The sequence below is a fragment of the Ictalurus furcatus genome, chromosome 23, assembly GCF_023375685.1.
Source record: "Ictalurus furcatus strain D&B chromosome 23, Billie_1.0, whole genome shotgun sequence".
NCBI classification, from domain to species: Eukaryota; Metazoa; Chordata; class Actinopteri; order Siluriformes; family Ictaluridae; genus Ictalurus; species Ictalurus furcatus.
This window is the reverse complement of record NC_071277.1, coordinates 17839824-17863636: the sequence shown is the minus strand read 5'-3', so window position 1 is coordinate 17863636 and position 23813 is coordinate 17839824. Positions and strand designations below refer to the sequence as shown.

At 41.0% G+C, this 23813-nt stretch overlaps 1 protein-coding gene across 1 annotated transcript in view; it reads right to left on the bottom strand.

Moving 5' to 3' along the window:
• Positions 1-23813, bottom strand: part of znf385d (zinc finger protein 385D) — a 63502-nt gene that overhangs the window by 36470 nt on the left and 3219 nt on the right. The window contains exon 2 of the mRNA XM_053612235.1: positions 12475-12617. Within this exon, the coding sequence (XP_053468210.1) occupies positions 12475-12617 (143 nt within the window). The remainder of the gene's footprint in view (positions 1-12474; positions 12618-23813) is intronic.

The following is a 23813-nucleotide window of genomic DNA, read 5'->3' as shown; positions in this document are numbered from 1 at the left end:
GGGCAGTTGGGAATTCAGTCCTGTGCATACTTCTACATTTATCCAAAAGTCTCGAGGTGACATGGAAGTAATTACGTTCCATAAGAAAAAAAGAGAAAAAGAAAGAAGAAATTCTCAGCATAGCTTCAGAGTAATGTGCAGTTGACTGAAGAATTGGCTTCATCTAGAATGAAATATTTCCAGACTAACAATGTACATTTAGCCTGCTTTCTTTCATGTCTGCTTCACGAATATTTTTTCAAACGAGTCACCAGCCCCCCACAGCAGAGACTAGTGAATATATGAAACTCCTATCACAGTCAGAATTTTTTCTTTTCATTTTTAAATTTTTTTTTACAAACTTATAAAAGTCGGTTGATACACGGTTTAAATGTAATTGCAACATGCTAACGGATGACAGCAATGAGAATCTACTCATGAGCTGGAAAAACAGAAAAAAAAAACCTAGCTCGGAAATGCACAGAACAAGCAACAAAACTTTGTGAAGAACAAAGACCGGCTATAAGAAGGCAAACAAGGAACAGGTGAGTACAATAGGTAACAAACCAATGATGGGGCAGGGGCGGAGACAAGACTGAAAGAGAAACGAAGGCAAAACAAAACACGTCAATCCAAAGCCGCGATCTTCACCCTGGAATCCATGGCACGTGGCGATTATGGGAATTCGTGCCAGTAACCACGAGCAACACGGATGCATCTAAACCCAAACCCCAGCAGACTCTCTTTTCTGAGATGATGCTCCTCTTCACTAGCGCTGTTATTTGAAGTGTGGTGATTTCTTCCCGTCTCAACGTGGCGGCGTACGAGAGGCCTCGATTTTTTCCCCCTCAGGTGCCTCTGTTCATTAAAGTAGTTCTGTTACGAAGGCTCATAAACTCCAAACCAACTCCTCTCTCCCTGCAAACTACCACTTTACAACACTTCCCTCCAGCGAAAGACTGATGAACATTTAATGTCATACCTTTCGTTTACGCCGGATCTATACTTTAAACCAGTGGGGAACTCGGCGAGAGAGTAAAACATTGGCCGTCTTCAGGGCATTGAGGACTACTGCTCCAGTAGTATTGAAAAAAAAAAAGAGTCATTTGTCCAATTTCCCACCTTACCGTACATCACATACAGACATGTTTGGTGTGCGAGGTTTGCTATTTTACCCAAAACATAATTGGAAAACAGTGGGGAAAATACTCAAAGGAAAATGTGCAGGAATTACACAATACTATAAAGTATTGTGAATGATCTCATCATTAAATTCTCCTTCCACTCTCAAATCTGTACAGGACTAATTTTTTTTTTATTATTATTAAAAAATGAAATGATGTAGTTTTTAACCATTTATAGTTACGTTTAACGTTGTGGAGCATCTACGAAACAAGTTATTTTTAAATTATAGAAGCTAGAAACAGCCGTTCCTTCACCAGCCTCATGTTTGGGGAAGCGTGAAGACTTCGGAAAACTTTAAAGTTAGAGTTTTACCTCTGACTGTTACAAAGTACTGGCACTGGAGACTCCTTCCATAAATGTTAAATAAACGTCTCCTGGCAGAAAACTTCACCAGAGCGACATTTATATACAGCAGGTTTCGTTTTGAAAGAATTCTTACTATAAAGAAAAGAATTTTTACTCGCTGCTGTTACAGAAAATGAATCGACACCTTCCGACCAATCAGAGCCGAGAATTCAACGCTGCTGTGGTATAAAGTATCATGTACGGTATAGTGTTAAATAATACATACTGTGATTCAGCGTACATACTGCAATACTGTTTATACTCTTTTAACTTGCTACACTGGTCTCTAATATAATTAGATATTTGACATGCATATCCATAACAGCAGTTCAGTAAAACTATTTTAGACTTTCAACTGCTTCTTTCCTAACCAGAAAGCCTAGTAAATTTCCCCCAGATCATATTCACAAACCAGACTCAACGGTCATGGACGCCAGTCAAAACAGTGTGTGTTTGTTTTGGCTTCATTTCAAAAGGACGATAGGGGAGTGTACGAGCTGACCCCATATCAGGTGTTAGCAGATGAGATGAAAACAGGACCTGGTTGAAATGTTGCATTCTTGTATAATGAGCATCAGACTTTTGATAGGATGAGACCTGCATTTCTGTAGGTCTGTGAGTGTGTGTGTGTGTGGGGGGGATGACAGGAATATTGAACATTTTTGACCATGTGAGGATATTTGGCTGGTGCAGACGAGGACAACTTTTTCTTTTCTTTTTTTTGACAAAAACTACAGCTTTTTATTTCAAAACTTAAAAAGGCAAAATGTTTTGTTTTTGTTACTGAGCTTAAGGTTAGAGGTCGATTTAAGTGTAGGCGCAGCATTCATTAGCATTAGAAGGTCCTTACGATGATAGTAAGACAAATGTGTGTGTGTGTGTGTGTGTGTGTGTGTGATTCTTCAGAGCTGCGGGGTAACTACAACACTTCCTCTCTGGACTCCCACAGTGAGGGAGCGCAGAGTCTCGGGGCTGATGGGTAAATGGGCATCTCAGCAGTGGCTCTATTCAAATACTCAGTCTCGCTATGGCTCCTTCCGGACACACACACACACACACACGCACACACACACACACAGAAAGGACCCATCTGAAAGACCCAGATACCACACGCTGGGCCACTGACCCAACAGCCTCTCTTATGACAGACAGAAAAGGCATTTCTCTGAGCACACCCACCGTCCTGGTCTCTTTATTTGGTTCTCTTTCTCCCTCTGTCTCTGCATGATTGCGATACCATACACTGCCAACCTCTTTCCCACTCCTCTGTACACTGAACGCAGTGTGTTCTGCCACTTCTAAGACCCGTTCGCAGAAAGAATTCGGCTTATTTGGTGGAGTGTTAAAAGCTGTCGGGCGGAGAGGAACAATCCAAGGAACCAATCTCTGTTCCACCTGAAAATGATATTCTGGGACCCGTGCCATTACCACAGGCCTAATGCTATAAACCACACACATAGCACTGGGGTAGGATCACTGCAATGAGCTCAGCTTTGTGGTGTGAGTACTTGGCACAAGACACTGCGACAGTTTCAAAACAAAGCATGGTTCAAACGTGAGAAAAGTATGTCATGAGGACATGGGATGCACCCAGAGAACAAGAAAGGCAAAAATATTGGATATCCCTCTCACTTTAAGACCTTCAACGTTGTTATGTAACTTTCACGCCTGTTCGTCCGTTTGCTCGAGTCCGAGTCAGAGCAAAATGAAAAGTTTTGGTTTGTTTGCTACTTGTTTTTTTGGGTCGATTTCACTGTGATGAAAATGTGCTTATAAAACCAGCGCCTCAAGCAAACACGACGATATTCGGAGGGGCTTGCAATTTTTCCGAAAATTACAGCAGATTTTCTGCGCATTCGGGCCAAGACGCGTCATGTGACATCGTCGCCACGCACGTTCATCCAAAGCCCCTCTTCGATTCACGTGTGTCGAACGTAAGCACAGCTAAAAGGTCTCGTTTACCAACAATACTGTACATGGCATGGTTGATTCGTTCCTGGGTTGATTCAGAGTCGAATCGCTTTCAGGGAAACCTGAAATTTCGTATCCATTACACATTCGCTATTGAAGCAGTAGACAGCGACTAGGTTATAAAAACACTGCAGTATGCTTTGAATGAGTATCCCTTCAGAGAACAGTGTATCAACTATAGCCTGTGTTCAAAACATTTCTTAAAACTCAAAGCAACCGATACTGATTTGTTTTCTGACCTTCAAAGGCGTCATTTAAACCCCAAACACATCACGTATACACGAAGCAGCTAATCAACAAGCCTCCCCGATTCGGTGTGCAACCTGATTAAACACACTACACGACCTCACAGATCTGACCCTGAATAATGCACCATAATTACGCAACAATACATTCCTAATTGTGTTAGGGCAGAAATGCCGGTATTTTGCAACGAGATGTCTTTTTCGCTTCTGATGCATGCTGTATGATCGCTTGCATCCATTTGCCGAGCTCGCCGTGATTACCGAGCCGTGCTGCGCAAATTCCCTCTCCACTTGTCGGCTCTGTGTGAGAATTTCCATGTGTAATCATAATCATACTAATTACGCTGCAGCCTCCCACACACCCACACCCACAACAGAGACATACTGCAGCTTTGAAGTAAGCCCTGTCTAATAATGCTAGCATGGCTAACAGTTAACGAACACTAAAGTGTAGCAGTTAGCATGATTTCATTTGTACTGATTATGTAAGCCACATGCATGCGACACCCGACGAGCTCTGAGTCATTAGTAACATTGCACATGTGCTCTATCTCTTTACAGAGTGATGATCCATATAATGAAACATCAGGAGTGGTCTCTATTTTGCAAAATGTATTTAGAAGATGATATATTTTTAACACAAAGCTGTTTGTTCTGTGCTTTTTGTGTTTCTGTTAACATTATAACTAGAACCCATAACATTTTACAGTAATATTTTGCCATATATTGTTAAAAAATCCATGCATCTATCCATTTTCCATACCGCTTATCATGCACAGGGTCATGGAGAAGCCTGGAGCCTATCCCGGTGCTATGCTAACCACTAAGCCACCGTGCCCCCTTGTTAAAAAAAACATTTAATAATAATAAAACGTTCTTTAGAGCAATTATTCTTCCCTAAAGAACCTTTCAGTTCTTTATTTTTTGCTAAAAAAAACTTTCAGTCCACATTCTTTCGGTCCATGATTCATCTCGAGAGAAGCTTTCAGTCCAGTGTTTTTCTATAAAGAACCTCTGAGTCCATGAGTTTTCTCTGAAGAACCTTCTGGTCCAAATTCCAACCCTAAAGAATCCTTCATTCCACACTTTGTCCCTAAAGAACCTATAGTTCAGGATTCTTTCAGTCTATGATTTGTCTCTAAAGAAGCTCTCCGTCAAGTATTCTTGTTTAAAGAACCTTTGAGTCCATGATTCATCTTTAAAGAACCTTTGAGTCCATGATTCATCTTTAAAGAACCTTTGAGTCCATGATTCATCTTTAAAGAACCTTTCAGTCCATGATTCATCTTTAAAGAACCTTTGGGTCCATGATTCATCTTTAAAGAACCTTTCAGTCAGTTATTCTTGTTTAAAGAACCTTTGAGTCCATGATTCATCTTTAAAGAACCTTTCAGTCAATTATTCTTGTTTAAAGAACCTTTGAGTCCATAATTCTTTGCTGAAGAAAATTTCAATCATTTATTCTTCTCTAACAAACCTTACATTCCAGGTTTCTGCACTAAAGAACCTTTTAGTCTGTTACTTTACCATAAAGAACCTTTCAGTCAATTATTCTTCTCTAAAGAACCTTCAAGTCCATGATTCTTTTCCATAAAGAACCTCTCAGTCCACAATTGTTCTATTAAGAACCATCTGGACCAAATTACTACTCTAATGAACCTTTCAGTCCATGATTCTTCCCTAAAGAGCCTTTCAGTCCATGATTCTTCTCTAAAGTAACTTTAAGTCAACATTTCTTCTCTAACAAAGCTTTTGGTCTGGGTTTCTACACTAAAGAACCTTTCAGTGAACAATTCTTCTTTAAAGAGCCATGACTTTTCTATAAAGAACCTTCCAGTCCATGACACTTCTATTAAGAACCTTTCAGTCCACAATACTTTCAGTCCAAGATTCATCTCTAAAGAATCTTTGCATCCATGACTCTTCTCTAAAGAACATCTTAGTCCTTAATTCCTCTATATAGAACCTTTCAGTCAATGATTCTTCCCTAACACACCTTTTCAGTCCATAATTCCTCCCTAAAGAACCCTTCGGCTGTATGGTTCGTTAGCCATCGTTCCTGTCGCCACAAAACCCTTCACATGTTAATATTTGTGGTGATGTTTTTCTTTGGTGCATCCATCAATCAAGAGGTTCGTTAGGAAACCAAAAATGTTCCATCTATGACATCACTCTAAAGTTTCGGCGCCTTTCTATTTAAGAGTGTATTCGCCTTGCATAAGGAAATAAATCTCGTTTTGTCCTGCTTAAAAGTTTCCGTTGCCCAGTTTTCCTTTAGAATTCCAGTTTTGTTTTGTTTTTTTCAAACTCAGATGAGCTGTTTGATGGCATAATGACTTCACTAAGATCATAGATGAGGCTATTCGTCTTCGCTAGAACATCCTTTGGCGCCCGCTGAGCAAGATTGATCATTGTGTAATGAAGAACTGACAAAGAGCCAGTATGATTATACAGCTAAGCTGAAGAACGGAGAATGAAAGAGTTACTTTTACCAATTACACTGGCGGCACAATTTCTACATTATATCCGTGTTCATAAAAAAACGGCAGCTGTTCGGAGCAGAGACGGGCCGAAGGGTAGGTAACTTTGCTCGACCCTGACGCTGTTGAGTAAGTACTGGCTGTATATCATCGAAAGGAGAATCTGAATGCACAAGATCAAGCAGTAAGAGCTAGCAATTAGCTAGGACGAGCACAGCCTCGGGCTAAGCTTTTAAACAATGCTGGCCTGCCGGAACTCGTAAATTTCCTCGTTTGAAGACGTGAGCATGCTTTCGGGGGTGAGTGTAGTGGCAGGCTTTAGGGAGCGTTTCTCTCAGACATGCCGCAGGTGCAAAGTGTTCAAAGTGCGACAGACCAGATGTCTCTTTTCCAGATGTCGCCAATCCAGAGTCAAAGCAGCAGAGCCAAAAAAAAAAAAATGGTTTTAATTACACACTATAATATATTAGCAATGTCAGTTGTTAACAATAGTTATGTAGCTAAGCTAGTTTTAACATTTCCCCACTAACAATGACTATATAAAGATCCATGTTCGCTAGTAAGCTTGAAAACTTAAAAAAAAACAAAAAAAAAAACAACCAAAAAGAACTAGCAAGTAAGCTATAAAGAAAAAGTTTAGGATACATTGTTTTAAATTGGGACACGATGAGATTTTCCTGAGCTCTTTGTCAATTCACCTGACAGTTATGTAATTCACATAGTACATATGCAAGCTCAAAAATCATTACGCTGCGAATTACATTACATTACGAATTTCAGGCACGAATTTCAGGCAAGTCAGAATACATCATGACTGGCAGGAGTTGCAGCCAATCAGAGAAGAGAGACCGTAGGAGCTGGTTTTACACTGACCTGATTTTGCTGTCATAGACGAAATATTTTTTGGTCGTGAGTTAAAATCATAGATGTGAATTTAGTGCCAACGTAAAGCGTTACATACGCTATTATATTGTCTGATTAAAACTGAGGTCAAATATTGTATTGTAAGGTAAATGTATCGTATCGTATTGGTAATCAAGCTAGCAAATGAGCTAGCAAGCTGAACAATTTTATTGTGTGATTTTCTGCTTGTGTAGCTTATAGTGTATTTGCAGTACATCTGTTTTACTAATATACTTCATTGTCATAGATTTCGAGTCAATTCGGAGTCAATCTTGCTTTTGTTTAGTCATATCTGTTTCACATGTAAGGCATTTTGGAGAACACTATAGGAATTATCATAATTAAAACTAGTTAGCCTGCAGGCACACTTAAGATTGTCATGAAGTTTGCAATTGGCTGATTAAATTGAGTTGAAACTCCTCCTCTTTCTGACGGAAGGGTACTCGTGATTGGGCGAAATCAGGACGTGTGAACTTTGGCGAGAGAAACGCTAACAGAAATGCGCCTTTAGAAGCCTGGCCTTATTGCGCAGCAGCGTGTTTGCATGTGATTTGTTGGAAAATGACCTCCAAAGGTTGAGACACTGAACAACGCCACAATCTTCGTCTGCTCCTGCTGCCCAGGTTGCTTTCTTTATTAATAGGGTGAGAACAACGCTGCGCATGACTTACGGCACGTGGCGGAGGAACTGGAAGTCATTTCTATTTCTCCAGTGAGCTTTCGGTCTGAGACATATTTAATTCTTTGGCACATCAAAGGTTTTAATTAAAACTCAGCGTATTATTGGAGCAGGGTCCAACTGGTGCAAATTGTCCTCGTAAAAATGAGTGCTGGCTTTAGGGCATTAGCCCTGCGTTGTATTAGGGAAAGGCCACTAGGAGACACGTCCACATGTGGGTTGGGATGACATGTCATTCTGGGAGCCAATAGGGAAAAACAGACAGTGTGTGTGTGTGTGTGTGTGAGAGAGAGAGAGAGAGAGAGAGAGAGAGAGCGAGCATGAGAGAGAGAATATTAGAGATAGTAGTGCCACCATGATGATATCTACACCAATAACTCTTCCAGAAATGAGAAGTGAGTATGTGTGTGTGTGTGCGCGTGTGTGTGAGATTTGTTATTGCAACCTAAGTGGAACTCACACTATTTCCAGAAACCACATGCATCCAAACATCTATAACCAAACACACACACACACTTACACACCTAGGCTCTCTTTTTCAAAGAAATCTGTTTTCATTCAAATATAACAAATAGTAAAAAATCTGCTTTCTTTTCTGAGTGTGTGTGTGTGTGTGTGTGTGTAGAGTTTCACTGAGCCTCTGCCCACTGTAGCCTCAGATTCTTGTTCTTGGCTGACAGAAGTGGAACCCGGTGTTTTCCTCTGCTGTTGTAGCCCATCCGCCTAAAGATTTGGCGTGTTTTGAAATGCTTTTCAGCTCACCGCGGTCGTTAGCGTACTTAGCGCAGACCAGTTTGAACATCTCTCTTATCAGAATGTCCAGGTGTACAGGTGTTCTTCATAAAGTGCCTGATGTGTGTCTATTTCTAACGGGTTTATAGATTACATTTAGCGCCGTTAAGGGTTTGATTTGTTTTGTCCACCAGTTGTACGTAAGCAGGATTTCTCTGCTTTTATATAACGCACTCTTGAATAATAAGTTCGAACACCTTATTAAGTTTGGATAAATGATTCAAATGAAATCAGTTCTCCGTAGTGGAGTCTGACCGGCAGCCCGTCAGCCGAGGCCCGAGGCCGAGTCGTTCCTCCTGCCGTTACACTCTGAAGCAATTTTGCGCGGCGCAGCTGGGCGAGAAATCGATAGCTCCCACGGCTGATTGCTCTACAGTGGAAATAGAGTTTGTATTGCTTCTCGAAGACAAATGTAGGCTCCAGGCGAGATAAATGGTATTTTTTGGAGCGGGGGAGGGGCGGGGTTAGGAAATCCCTAACTGAAAAGTTCTCAGCTTGATTCGTTCGTTCGTTCTGTCTCCTTTTTTCAGCCGGCAAAATAGATAAATAAATAAACAAATAAATATTTCCAGACATACACTCATGGGCCATTTTATTAGGTACACCTGTACACCTATGCACCGATTATTCAATCGGCCAATGACACATAAACTCATGCCATGTCAAGAGCTTCATGTTGGGTAGTGGGGGTGGGGGTGGGGGTGGGGGATTAGTCTTGGCTAATGTGATTTCAGTGATAACCTCTTGGGATTTTCACAAATAAAACATTGTCAATGAGAGAGATCAAAGGAGAATGGCCAAACTGGTTTGAGCTGACGGAAAGGCTATGGTATCTGAATAACCACTCTTTACGACCATGGTGAGCAGAAAAGCATCTCAGAACACGTCGAAAGTTAAAGTTGATGGACTACGATAGCAGAACACAACTTCGGATTCCACTCCCGTCAGCTAAGAACAGGAATTTGAGCCTACAATGGACGCGGGTTCACTGGAACTGGACAGCTGAAGAATGGAAAAAGTAAATAAATTTTTTAAAAAGTATCGATACGACGGATTAGACAGGACTAAAATCCCAGAAATTCATTCCCAACCATCGGACGCAGCACCGCTGCACTGAGGATCACCTCTCTTAGTTCCCACAATCCTGAGTGGCTGTGAGACGAGCGCTCACACACACACACACACACACACACACAAAGCCACAATATTTACTTTTCACGTCATGTGGAGCACTAACAGTGTGTGTGCGTGTCAGCGCTTCATGAGGACATTGTAATGTTTTGCGTTGGATTAAATGGGGCTTTTATTTACACGTCGGAGGTCTCCGGTGCCGATTTACTCTTTGGAAGGGATAAACTGACCCGCGTTTGCACCTATTAATGCTCTGAGATGCTCAGCATGCGCGTTAGCAGCTGTGCGCTGAACAATGGCGCGTCTCAGAACATCAGCTCTCAAAACAATCCGCTGTCACATTTCCTCTGATCCTCCTGCTCCTTTATGAGTTATAACAGGACGAGTGAGAGGCTTAATGTGGCTCAGGGGCAGTCACTGTGAACCTGAACGCAGAAACACACACACACACACACACACACACACACACAGAGAGTACAGTAGGACTAATGGCATCTGGAGTTGCTGAAGGTAAAGACAAAGAGAGACGCAGAGAGAGACAGATTGAGATACAGAGAGATACACCGAGAGAGACAGTGAGATGGAGAAAGAGACGAACAAAGAAAGAGAAAGATGAAGATGTAAAGAGGTAAAGATGTACAAAAAGCTAGTGAAATAAACACGTGAAGGAAACAGAAAGAGCGCGGGAGATGTGAAGACAGAGAGAGAGCGAGAGAGAGATTCAAAGAAGACAGGCAGAGAAGAAGGACAGCGAGAGACACAGAGAGACACACACACACACACAGATAGAGAGATGGACAGAGACAAAGAGAGAGAGAGAGAGAGAAAACGAGAGAAAGGTGTGAAGAAGACAGAGAGCGAGATGGAGAGAGGTGTGAAGACAGGCAGAGAGAGTCAGAGAGAGAGAGAGAGAGAGAGAGAGAGAGAGAGAGAGATGAAGACAAAGAGAAGCTGTGGACTGGGACATAAAGGCGAAAATAAGAAAGAGGAAATGCAGACAGAGCGACGTAAGAAAAAGTAAATAAGGAGAAAAAGGGGAGAGAAGGGGAGAGAAATAGAGGAAAATAAAACAGTGAGTGAAGAAAAAAAAGGAAAATTAAGGCGGGAGAAAAAAAAGAGAGTGCACATGAGAGAAAATATAAAGATGGAGAGATAAAGGAGGAAAAAGGAACGTGAGGGGTGAGAGAGAGAGAGAGAGAGAGAGAGAGAGAGAGAGAGAGAGAGAGAGAGAGTTGTGTGCTGCTTTGAGCAATGATTAGAAGAGAAGAGTGTGTGATTATAGTCTGAGTGCTCTGGAACCCCACTCAACTGGCACTGATACAGTTCCAGTTCTGCCTCACTGTGTGTGTGTTTGTGTTTCTGCATATGTGTTTGTGTGTGTGTGTGTGTGTGTGTGTGTGTGTGTGTGTGCATGTGTGCGCACTGTCTAGTTTGGACATGATCACTAGCAAATTAGCGAAAACCGCTACAAGCTATGAACACAAACTTTGGGGTTTTTTCCCTGATCCCTCTAATAACTCCACCCTCTGTGCTGAAACCATGTTTGTCCCATGAAGCAGACCTGAAGGCTAATTCTGACTAAAACTAACGAGCCATATTCATATTGAGCGTCTGCGATTCAAGTTCAAGAATATTTATGCAAGGAAAGTTGCTCGTATTCAGACTCGAGTTACGCACGTACTTAAACTGGTTTTCTTAGCGACCCATTCAGATTATTATTATTATTATTATTATTGTTATTATTATTATTATTATAATTATAAAAACCTCCAAGATTTCTACATGCTTCTTAATTCAGGAGCATCCGAGACAGAGTTTTTCAGTAGTGTCTAATCCACTACATTCAAAGCTGAATAAAATATTACCAATGTTTTGGTTAATACAGTGCACTCACTTGTAAAGGTAACATGCCCATGTTTTGAAGGATAAGCTGACCAAGTCTTCTACTACACTTCCAGATGTTTAAAATATCATTCAAACTAAATATGATCCCCAAGATAAGCAGTGTCTCCTCTAACGTCCTCTGTGTGAAATAAATAAATAAATAAATATATATATATATATATATATATATATATATATATATATATATATATATATATATTCCATATATTTTAAAGGGACAATACTATTATTATTTATTAATAATTTCATATTTATGCATTTAATATTGGCCTCTACTAACATCACATATTTTTTTGTGTATTTACAGCAATAACATATATTTTTTATTGGTTACAAATTGTCAGAGAGTGGTGCTGGAATTAATACTGTTCCTTGCTCGAGTCAGTATCACGATATCAACCAAAAACAGGGAAACTCCGCCCACGCAATTCAATTCATTTTTATTTCTATAGGGATTTTAACAATAGACAAAGCGCCCTGAGATGACACGAGTAAGAAACCAATTCTCACGTGTCTGAATAGTTTCGTCTGAGTTCTGTTCACGTGACTTCATGTTCTGTGAGTTCATGTAACTGAATATATGATCCACATCTGGCTGGCATTGTCCGCTTCCTCCACTGGGCTACAGCCGACTACACACATCTTCACTCTGAGCAGAGCTCTCAGAGCCGCTAACAGCATCTCACACACCTTCCTCGACCCTCCCCCACAAACACCACCACCGTCACCAGCAATCATCCAAAAAATCCTGGTTTCAATTACAGCAGAAGCTACCCAGAACACCTCATTAGTGTGTGTGTATGTGTGTGTGTGTGTGTGAGGGAGTGAGGGAGGGTGGGAGAGCGAGATAGAGACTCACAGAGCTGAACGTGGGCAGCAGGTTGAGGGCGGGGCTCGCCTCCAGCGAGAAGGGATGGAAGTGCTTCAGGCCCACAGACGAGTGAACCTGGGGGAGAGGAGCTCGAACCAGAGCCGGCAACAAGCCACCCTGACACACGCTACCTACAGAGAGAAAGAGAAAGAGAGAGAAAGAAAACAAGGGGGGGGGGGGGTAGAGAGTAAGACATGAAGAGAGAGAAAGAAGAGAGAGAAAGTGAGGGAAAGCGGTAGTGAGAGACAGATGTTAAGACAGAGAGAGAGAGAGAGAGAGAGAAAGAGAGATTGAATGGAAGAAAGAAAAGCAGAACAGAAATAGAGAAAGAAAAAGAACGAAGTAGAGACGTAGAAGTAAAGAACGAGAGAACAAGACACAGAAATTGAGACGAGGAAGAACAGAGAGAGAGAAAGCATTTAAAAGAAATAAAAAAGGAGCAACAAGAGGAGAGGAAATTGAAAAATCGAGGGAGCGCACGGGAAGGAAGACGGGATGAAGGACGAAAAGGAAAAGGAGTGGAGATGGAGCGGAAAAAGAAAAGAAAGAACGGACATGACAGAGAAGAGGGAGGCACACAGATGGAGGGAGACAATAAAAGAGAGCAGGACAGAGGGAAAAAGAGGAAGAGACAGCGACAGGGAAACGAGGCGTAAACGCGGGACAGAGGAAGACAAACGGTTGATGGACAGAGCGAGAAAGAGCGGAACGGAAAGAGAAAGAAAAGAAACAGAGATGGAAGACAAACGGAGGGTGGTAGAGAGACAGTAAGAGTGAGAGAGGAGAGAGAGAGCAGCACGAATGAATACAGGGAGAGACAGAGAGATGAAGAAACAATATTATAACATACTTTTTATATTTATATATATTTTATATATATAAATGTAATATTATATGTATATTTATTTATATTTGTATATAATTCCAAGGTCTCGACTGGTCCAGCAGTCATATCTATACTGAGCAAGAGAGAGATGGAGAGTGTGCATGAATAATAAGAAACAGGTTTATTGCTGTCGTTTATATATACTGTTTGCTATATTACTATTATTATCCTGTAATAACTATTCCCAGTTATTACAGCATTGTGTGCCACTTTTAATTGCGCTGGCAGCAGAGCTTGAAATGAAAACCCGCCCACCTGCCAAAAAGCGGGTAAAAATCTGGCACAGCAAGGGAAATCCTTTAATTTACCATCCAATTGCGGTGGCTAACTGCTATAAAGGGAGTGTTTTACAGGCAGTGCAGTGTATTTAAACATTTAGAACTAAAGAACCGTATCTACCAAGAAGATAAATCCACCTATAGCCATATTCTGATGGGATTACATTCTCTGCAATACCGCATATTTCAGTCTGGCGATGGAGAAATTCAGATTTGCACAGTGTTATGACTGTTGGGCCTGCATCTGAAGCACAAAAGGTAATGATAATCATTAAACAAACATGGGGAACCCAAAATAAACACAAATATGTTGTGTCCTACTGTCTCAGGTCAGTTTGAGGGCAAGGAGAAAGGCAGAGATGGACAGATGAAGAGCAGGCACTACACTCACACTCGCGAATTAATTCCACACTCACAACTTTAGTTTCTACCTGCAGTTAGTTCCCATTTGCTGTTTGACCCACGTATAGGTCTCCTCGTTAAATGTGTATAGAGACGTTACGGAGAAAAATCAGAGAATGACGTAACATGCCCGTAGCACAATCACACACACTACGGACAAATTTGGAAATGCCAGTCAAGCTACAGTGCATGTCTTTGGACTGGTGGAGGAAACCGGAGTACCCGGAGAAAACCCCTGAACCACAAGGAGAACATGGAAACTCCACGTACACAGGGCGGAAGCAGAATATGAACCGCCAACCCCGAAGGTGTGAGGCAAACCTGCTAGCTACTAAGCCACCGTGCCCCCTAGATACTATGGTTTCCCATCAAAACTAAAAAACACTGAACAGGCCACGCCCACAAGCACCAACAACAAGAGATAACGTACTTGTCACTTGTTAAAGTCCCCGTGAAGCGCCTTGAACCACGCAGCATTACTCGATGTGTTGACGTAATTTCCACTGAAACAGGAAGTCAGGGCGGGACATAGCAAGTGGCTCCTCCCACTTTTTAAATCGCCAATAGCGTTTAGCTTACCTCACAGCCAGGAAACTTAGAACTGTTGGGGGCTGGACACTTCAGATTCTAGAGAGCATTTCATTGGAGGGAAAATCTGATGCGAAGCCGAAGTGCAGAATGATGTCATCAAAATTGTCAGTCCGTATTGGTGCTAGAGAGAGACTGTAGCATTTGACTGCATACTGTATATCTTCTAAATGCGAGTTTCATCATTGTTTTGGAGCACACTAGCATTATAGAGAACCTTTACACTGGCATATTCATACTAAAAGCCACAAAACTTCCGTTTTGACTTGAACGTAAACATAAGGTGTGAGAGACGGGAAGAAGATGGAAGAACAGAAAGTAATATTTTTATTAGCAGTATTGCAGGATTGTCTACTAACCTGCGTATCAATCCCTGAAGGAAAACAAAGCAGTGGGAGAAGTTGAGACAGAGAGAGAAGGAGTCGAAATTGTCATGGACCAACAAATTTATCGCGACGCTACTCTTTTAAAATTCAGATGAAGGTGACGTGAGACACGACGAGAGAGATGAATTTACATTACTCAACATGACATCATCAGCCATCGAAAAACTGCCTCGAATCACGTGACGTCGGCCTGGCCAACCAGTGCTATCGGCTGCGTCTTTTGTCTTTTTCCCGCCTCGAGGCTTTACATGTGTATTTGTACACAGAGTTCAGGCACGCAACGACCAGTGTGCGTACGTTTTAATACCAATAACGTCACGTGCACGATCCATGAGCATAATAAACGTCATATCAGTGAGATGATTAGCTCTGTAGGTCAACTGCAGAACGTCTGTTCATGATCAGGAGGATGATCAATAATAAAGTCCAGATGTGGCGGTTTTGCTGTTTTTGGAGCAATGAAAGGCGCTTCTTCCAAAAGATGTGCGAGTATGGGAGAGGATCCAGCAACACAGTGATGTATAATATTAGGACAATTTGATATCCGGCAAAAATGCACCTCTCGAAATTGATTTCAATAAAAAAACAATGTGTTCTTAGGCAACATCACAGTATTATGCATAAACACTGCACTGTGCTGTCTATTTAAAAAAAACAACAAAAAGAACAAGTTGTGCTTCGTTCATTCACTGTGATGTTAGGGAAAACTAAGGAGAAATGAATCATGGCGGACAGTTCACCTTATGATATGGACGAAAACGGTAATGTTTTAAAATACTCTAAGCTGCAAAATACAGAACCTTAAAGCTACAGTGTGATTTCTTTTTTAAAACAATCCTGTAACAGTAACTCCCAGTCAGAATTAGAGGGAAATTTGTTTGCATATATTATACGCCAGCTCAAATACACCACAAATATAGGCACGAAAGAAGTCTGACTATATGCTGACAGACAGGAGACAGGAGCCAATCAGGAGAGAGAGAGAGAGAGAGAGAGAGAGAGAGAGCAAGAAAGATAGCATGAGATCGTAAACAAACTGGAGTGAGAGACAAAAAGATTCCGACAGTATATTACAAGAGTAAAACAGATCTACTTTTTTTTCTTGGTACAGACAGACAGTAGTGAATAAACGGAGGTGTATTAGACGGTGATATAGAATGAGAGTGAATTATTTGTGCTTTACCTAGCATGCTAATACTATCTAGCTCGAGCCTAACTACAGAACTACTGCAGGCTACAGAAAAAAAAAAAAAGTACACATCTCATGTAACGAAAAACACAGAGAACACGGCTCGAGTAGTAAAAAATACACACGTTGGAAACCACCAGAGGTGATAGTTTTGTTTTCTACACTGTATTTTTACAGAGCTAGCTAGTGTTACTGAGCTAAATCTGCTAGCGTTAGCCACCATAGCCTGTACAAAGCATGTGCGTTTTATTTTGTGCAGTAAATTAGCTGCACAGTAAAATGTAAATGTCACAGCTGATTTTCCTCAATTTCGATTCAATGTAGTAAGCTCTGTGTTCTTAGTACCTTGTAGTGGAGCTACTGTGTTTTTTGGTGGGGTTTTTTTGGCTATAGCTTAGCTACTTCATGAGTAGCAACAGCAAACGGCGTCGTTTTGTCCACTTTTATAGATAACAGTGTGTCGTGGAATGTCAGAAACCACAAGAAAGTGAGGTTAACAGACAGAACATGCACACATGGTCGATTTCTCTTAGCTTACCTAATATCTTGGCTAATCAACTACAATTGCGGTTAATGGAAAGCTGTAGAAAACACAACCCTACCCCCTAATCGAAATCCTCCTCGAGACAACATTTCTATTCTAATATATTTTTAGATACCTCCACTATCCAGTGCACTTCATAATGCGGTGCTTAATGTCAGACGGCGAGACCGATGCCCGCGTCCTTATTAAGTGCACCAGACAAAAGCTGGTGCATTAAGCAAGCCGACGCAGCAGGAGGGACATATAGAGGGAGATGGAAAATAAAAGTCAATGCTTTGGTTTTATTATCGTAGGAGGGAGAGGCGTTAGAGTGGAGAATTGTAAAAACCACCACCCGAAGTTTGTGTGTCCGGAATTAAAAGCTCACCGCCTCAGGACAAGAGCGTTTCAGATCGTTTTTTTGAACAACTGAGACCAATAACAACTGGTACTAAAAGCAGCACATATCCTGTATTAAAATACACCAGTTCGAGATGGATTTCAAATATATAACACTTCAAATTCTGCAAGCCATTAATGACGGGGGAATAAAGAAAAAAAAAAGAAAAGGTTGTAAAACGTTAAGAGCTGCGGCTTTGTTGGCCGAGCCGCGTGCCTGCACGCGAGCAGAGACACGCCTGAGGCCTGAAACACACCAGTTTCACAATGATGTTACATGATGCTGGGTCAGAAGTGTATCCCAGAACACACACCTCGGGTAGTTCTTTAGAAAACAGAACCAAAAAGAGGAGGACAAGAGGCCAGGATTCTTCTCCGGGGGAAACAACACGTGGTTGGAGCAATTTCTTTTGGCGTCCCATTAATTCTGGTCATCATTGATTAAAGCCCCTGGGAACCTAAATCAGCGTTCTAATGTTCTGATGTTGGCGTGCTCTCATGGAACACGTAATGTGGTATAAAGTAAAATAATTGTTGACTTTTCATCATCTGCATGAACTTTTTGTACAAAATGGGCAGGGCTAATGCTGGCGTAGCATTGCCTCAGCTCCACGCTCACGCTATATTGACCTCTAGAGTGTTTCCCAACCAGAAAAGTTACCTAATAGAGCCCTTTTTAGGAAGCCATGTACTATTGATAATCCCATGAACCGATAAAGAACCCTTGAAGAATCCTTTTTTATAAGTGTGTAAGACTGGTATGTGTTCACCATTAAAGGTTCCATGTACAGTATCACCATACAACACAGTGTTTCCCAATGAGAAAAGGTTTCATGCAGGACCCTTTGTGGATGCTTTATACTCTTGGTTATACAATTAATCATTAAAGAACCATTAAAGAACCTTTTTTTTTTCTAAACATGTAGATTGGTATATGTTCACTTTTAGGGAAAAGGGTTCTTAAAGAGTTCTTTGGACATTCTTAGAAAATTTTGAACCCTTAAAGTTTCTTTGGTTGTCCCACTTAGTGAACCCTTAAAGGTTCTATGTATAACTCTACAATATAGTGTTTTCCAATCAGAAAGGGTTCCTAGTAGAACCCTTTTTTGGAAGTTAAGATCTCTCGACAATCCAATGGACCCTTTAAGAACTCTTGAAGAACTATTTTTTTAAGAGTGCATTTTATTTTTTTATTTTTTTTTTGGAGCAAAAAGGTTCCTGAAGTGTTCTGTAAAAGGGTTCCTTGTAGAACCTTTTTTGCTAACTAAGAACACTTGATTATCCAATGAACCCTTAAATAATCCTTTAAGAAACATTTCTTCTTAGCGGGTTCTGAAGGGCAATTAAAAAATTTGAATGGTTCTTCAAGTGCCCCTCTGGAGGAACCCATAAAGGTTCTATGTAGACCCCTACAATATAGTGTTTCCCAATAAGAAAAGATTTCAAGTAGAACCATTTTTTCTCCTGAAAACTATGAATTCTTAATTATCCCATGAACCCATAAAGAACCTTAGAAGAACCATTTTTTGAAGATTGTATGTTTGGACATTTTTTTTGGGGGGGGGGGTGGACGGTTTCTGAAAGATTCTTTGAAAAGGTTCCAAGCAGAACCCTTTTTGGTAGCTAAGAACTCTTGATTATCCAATTAACCCTCAAAGAGCCCTTGAAGAACCATTTTTTTCTAAGACTGAAGGTTGCTATACTGTATGTTCACATTTTTAAAAAAATATGGTTCCTGAAAGGTTCTTGGTTGTACCTCTGAGGGAACTTTTAAAGGGTCTATGCACAACCCTACAATAGAGTTTTTACTTATGTTTAACATTTCCTGACAATGAGAACAGAACAGTAATATAGGATAGAAGTCAGAATTACAGAGTTCTTTTATAAGCCTCTGACTTTTACACAAACACACTTTGCTTTAGATATGGTTTCTAACATGGACCCTTGCAAAATTCCCATAACCAACAGGGTGTGTTGTCTTGGAGAACTAGTGTGTGTGTGTGTGTGTGTTGCAACCCCCATTTTATAAACTCCAACATGGCTGTTGGAGGAGAGCCATTTGGATTAAGGGCTGTATGGCTTATTAACTCGAGTAGAAAGCTGGGTCGTTATGGTGGGATTCTGACACCATGCCCATTGCATGAGACTGTCTTTTACAACGTTGTTTTTTTTTTCTTCCCACCAAGCTGTAATGTGGAAAACGTCCGGCCGGCTTTAGCCGCGCCGTAAATCTGCACTTCTATTGCGTGCTTCTCTCGGGACGAGTACACTAAACCCGCAGGAACTTGTCGCCAGGGAACGAACGCTGTCCAGAAAACACACTTCGTCCTGAACAGCTTAACTTCAGGACGTGGCTAAAAACACACTCGGGATTCCCCTGCACTTCTGAGAAAGAGGGTTTGGGCTCAATCGGTGATGGTGTGCTTAAAGTGAAGTGGACGTCGTGTGGTCTGGCCGAATGAGTAATGACAGACCACACAGCAGGGACGTGTATGAATACTTCAACCCGAATCAGCTCATGTGGCTAACGACAACTGGAAACTAGGACACAGTAATTAGCATGAGTACATTTATATAATTCTAACAAGTCATGATAAGCTTTAAACAGCTGTGGTCAGTAGCAGCATCCTGTGTAATTCGATTTGCAAGATGATCCAATGTAAGAAAAAGATATTTAAAACAGCCAATGGTTGCTATGGTTACCCTGATTCTCTAACATTTGGCTAGTGAGCTTTCCATTATACAAACTACACAGCTAGCTATAGAACATATGTAATGCCATTCCAATGAGATGTCTTCGTACTGAAAATAACATTTCTGACAGAAAATCACTTAAGAGTCTATAAGAGGTCGCATCAACGGAGGCCACGCCTCTTCAACAGAACAGTGAAATAAAGGCCGCACGTTATTTACTATGACTGACATTCACAAACGCCACACCTCTTCACTAGGACTTACTTGCATACAGGCCATGCCTCCTTTTCTGCAACTGGCATTCACAAAGGCCACACCTCTTCACTAGGACTTACTGGCATACAGGCCACGCCTCCTTTGCTGCAACTGACATTCACGAAGGCCACACCTCTTCACTAGGACTTACTTGCATACAGGCCACGCCTCCTTTGCTGCAACTGACATTCACAAAGGCCACACCTCTTCACAAGGACTTACTTGCATACAGGCCACGCCTCCTTTGCTGCAACTGGCCATAAAATCGGTGTTGAAAAATATTTTTTATACAATACACGCTGATTTGAAGCAGAGAGTCAGTGAAAACAAACATAACCTCATATTAGAAATGATGCCATAAAGTCGCAATGGAATTTAGGAAAGTGTTTTTGTTTCAAACCCAGTCCTCCCTTTTTTTTTTTCTTTTTTTTTTCTTACAGATGTGCGCAGTCACACCCCAGTGGAATTGAACCAAATCCAGAGGTGATTGCAGAACTCATTGTACCAGATGGGGGGGGTGGTGGGTGGGGAGCTTCACGCAAGCTTAACACACACCCTGACTCTCTGCCTTTGGGAAACAGACGCTACATCCATCACTAAAACCCCGCTCACTGTCACAGCTCCTGCCCTGACCTTGATGCATTAGTCTAATGTGCGTTTTTGGCTGTGAGAAAGAACACGAGCGAGAATTTCGCTCTTGCTCAAACTCCCATCTCGTCTCTCGGATGTGCCGATCATAATAAGATGTGAAAAGAAAATGATGTCTGCGGGGACGAAGATGACACCTTCGTAATAGATGCACGTCTGCAGTGCTAACTGTGGAACGTGAAGCCTTACACTCACTTACACACATTACACACTCTCACACACATACACACACAATACACACACTGATGCAAGTAGAGCAGAGAAAAACAACTGTTAGTCTCTCGGCTAGCATTAGCATAACGTGACGCATTACGCACTCTTAGTAAATGTATTCTGAAGCACTTCCCATTTGAAAAGTCCACAAAATTAAGGTTTTTAAGAAGCGCTGCTGAAAGAGTTCATTATCTGAGACTCATGTTTCAGGATTTTGAATTTCTCTTTGCTTTTGCACTCTGCTCGACAACGGAAAAAAAATCCTATTTGTAAAAATGGCATATTTAAATGTTCTACATGTACAATGGGTTTTTCCCACCTCTAAATGTCTTCTGATTTTTCATTACATCACTATACTCATGGGCGAGAAAAATAATATTAACTCACGGTGTCATATCTTTTTAATCAAATTCTGATGGACACCACAACCGTGTTATTGCATTTCCACCTGACTAGTCAGCCACGCTAGGAAAGAATAATGCTTTTCCTTTTCACAATCTCAATTTCAATACCGATTCGATGCGACTGATGTGCAGAAACGCCTTGTTGATGAGAGAGGTCAGAAAAAGCTTCAGCACTCTGGTCAAACAACCACGCTTTACAGCCATGGTGAGCAGAAAAGCATCTCAGAATGCACAGCATGTTTAACCGTGAGGCAGATGATCTACAACAGGACAAGACCACATCAGGTTCCACATCAGGTTCCACTCCTGTCAGCCAAGAAAAAGAGACTTTCACACTTTTAAAACTGACTCGTTTCAGTGAGTCAAGGCAAACGGTTCAGCTCAACAATATGAGTCGACTCTTCCGGCTCTCACACAGATCCTTGCCGAGCTAACTAAAGTCAGTGATCTTTACTTATCGATGATTCCTGCACCATTATAGTATAGTGCCTGCTGAAAAACATTCATTTAGTAGAATTGGAAAAGGAATCATTTTGTTTTGATGTTCATTACATCATATATTTATATATATATATATATATATATATATATATATATATATATATTATATATATATATATATATATATATATATATACCATATAATTACAAGCAGCTGTGAAACCCCGCACTACCTCAACCACACATAGGTGAACTCCGAGTCCCTCCAGGATTTAACGATTCAGAAATGACCGCAAAATCATGTGAACGCCGCAATATATATGGAGAAGCCTGCAGTTTTTCAGAATCACCGCAGATTTTCTGCAGATTTGGGCCAAGACGCGTCATGTGATGTCATCACGACATGCGTTCATCCAAAGCCCTCTTCGTTTTACGTGTCGAACACGAGTACGGCTAAAAAGCCTCATTTACCAACAAACATCACTGCGGAACAATTTCATGCGAATCCAATTTCGCCAATTCAAATAGTTTTCCACTAAAAAAAAAAAAAAATTCACAAAAAAAAACCCCGCAACAAATTTTGGTGATAAAAAAAAACCCGTGAAATCCGTGAAACGAGCTGAAATTTATACACTAATAAATTGAGATCAAAGTTCGTACGTTTCACTGGATGTTTTGCACTTGCGGTGACATTAGAGATTTGTGCATATAGACTACTGATACATTTGCAGCCAAAGCAGCACAAGACTCCAAAAAAGTGGCTCTTCGGCTCCCGACGATCACCTAAAAGAGCCGAATCAAAGAGTCAACTCATTCCCAAACGACACGTCCCCAAAGAATCAGAGTTGACTCATTCGCAAAGGACACGTCTCTATTCAACCGCTCAAAAATGGAAGCCATTCCACAGTCTCATGTTTTCCTGTGATTAACTACTATATAAAATATAGTTAAACCACGTGTGCACAGTGACCCTTAGAACCTGGCTACAACTATCTCATTTCAGATTTACACACACACACACACACACACGAGACGAGCACCTTGTAGCTGACTGCAGGTGTTCACTTTACTCTCTGCTCTGTGCTTAGTCATTAGATGCACACTATGCTATGTTTAAACACTATTAGCACTGACCACAGAATCCCACAGGGAGCCGGTTCATACACACCTCGGCACCATGACTGCGCTCCCAGCCCCGAGCACTGATCCAGATAAGACGACCGTGCCCGCAGCATGAGATCATTTCAGCACGGCTCATTTCTTGTACAGGATTATTTTTAAGGGCCTGCGGGTAAACTTTTTTTGTTGCTGTTTGCACCGATAACAGTGACGGGAGGGGTTTCAAGGAACGACTGCGTGTTACGAAACACGATTCAACACACTCATGGAAGTACAGCTGTTTAAAGAGTGTGTACTAAACATCATGCCTTTCCTAAGATGCCAGGAATAATCGCATCACAAAAGAGCAATATCAATATCAATAGCTAATGTGTACAGAGGAACATGTACAGTAGTCAAGCAGGATTTTTCTTTTTCTTTGAAAGGGATACAGCTTTTTTTTTCCAACCTGATCTTTATCCATTGTATAATAATAATGACCGTACTGAGAACCAAAGAATCAGAAATAATGTCATGTATTTATGCAAAACTCACTTATAAGATAAATTTTACGAGTAGTTGTTGAAGTCTGTCAATAAATATAGACATTTGCCATTACAGAACTGAAATTCAAAGCTACACCCATTATACTTTAACAATTAAACCTAACTAACTATTAGACATTCCAAGAACCTTTCCCAAACGTTCCCATAACGTTATTTTTAGGTTATTGTAACATTATTTCTGAGAATGTTCAATGTGCAAAGTTTATGGCAATTTTTATGGTTATAAAAATGGTCTCCAAAATGTACTAGGTACATTCCAGGGGTTTTTTTTCTTCAATTATTATTGTTATTATGATGTAAACATTCACCTTAGGTTGCGGGAACCTCGTTTTAAAACCGTTTTCAGAAGCTTCCTGG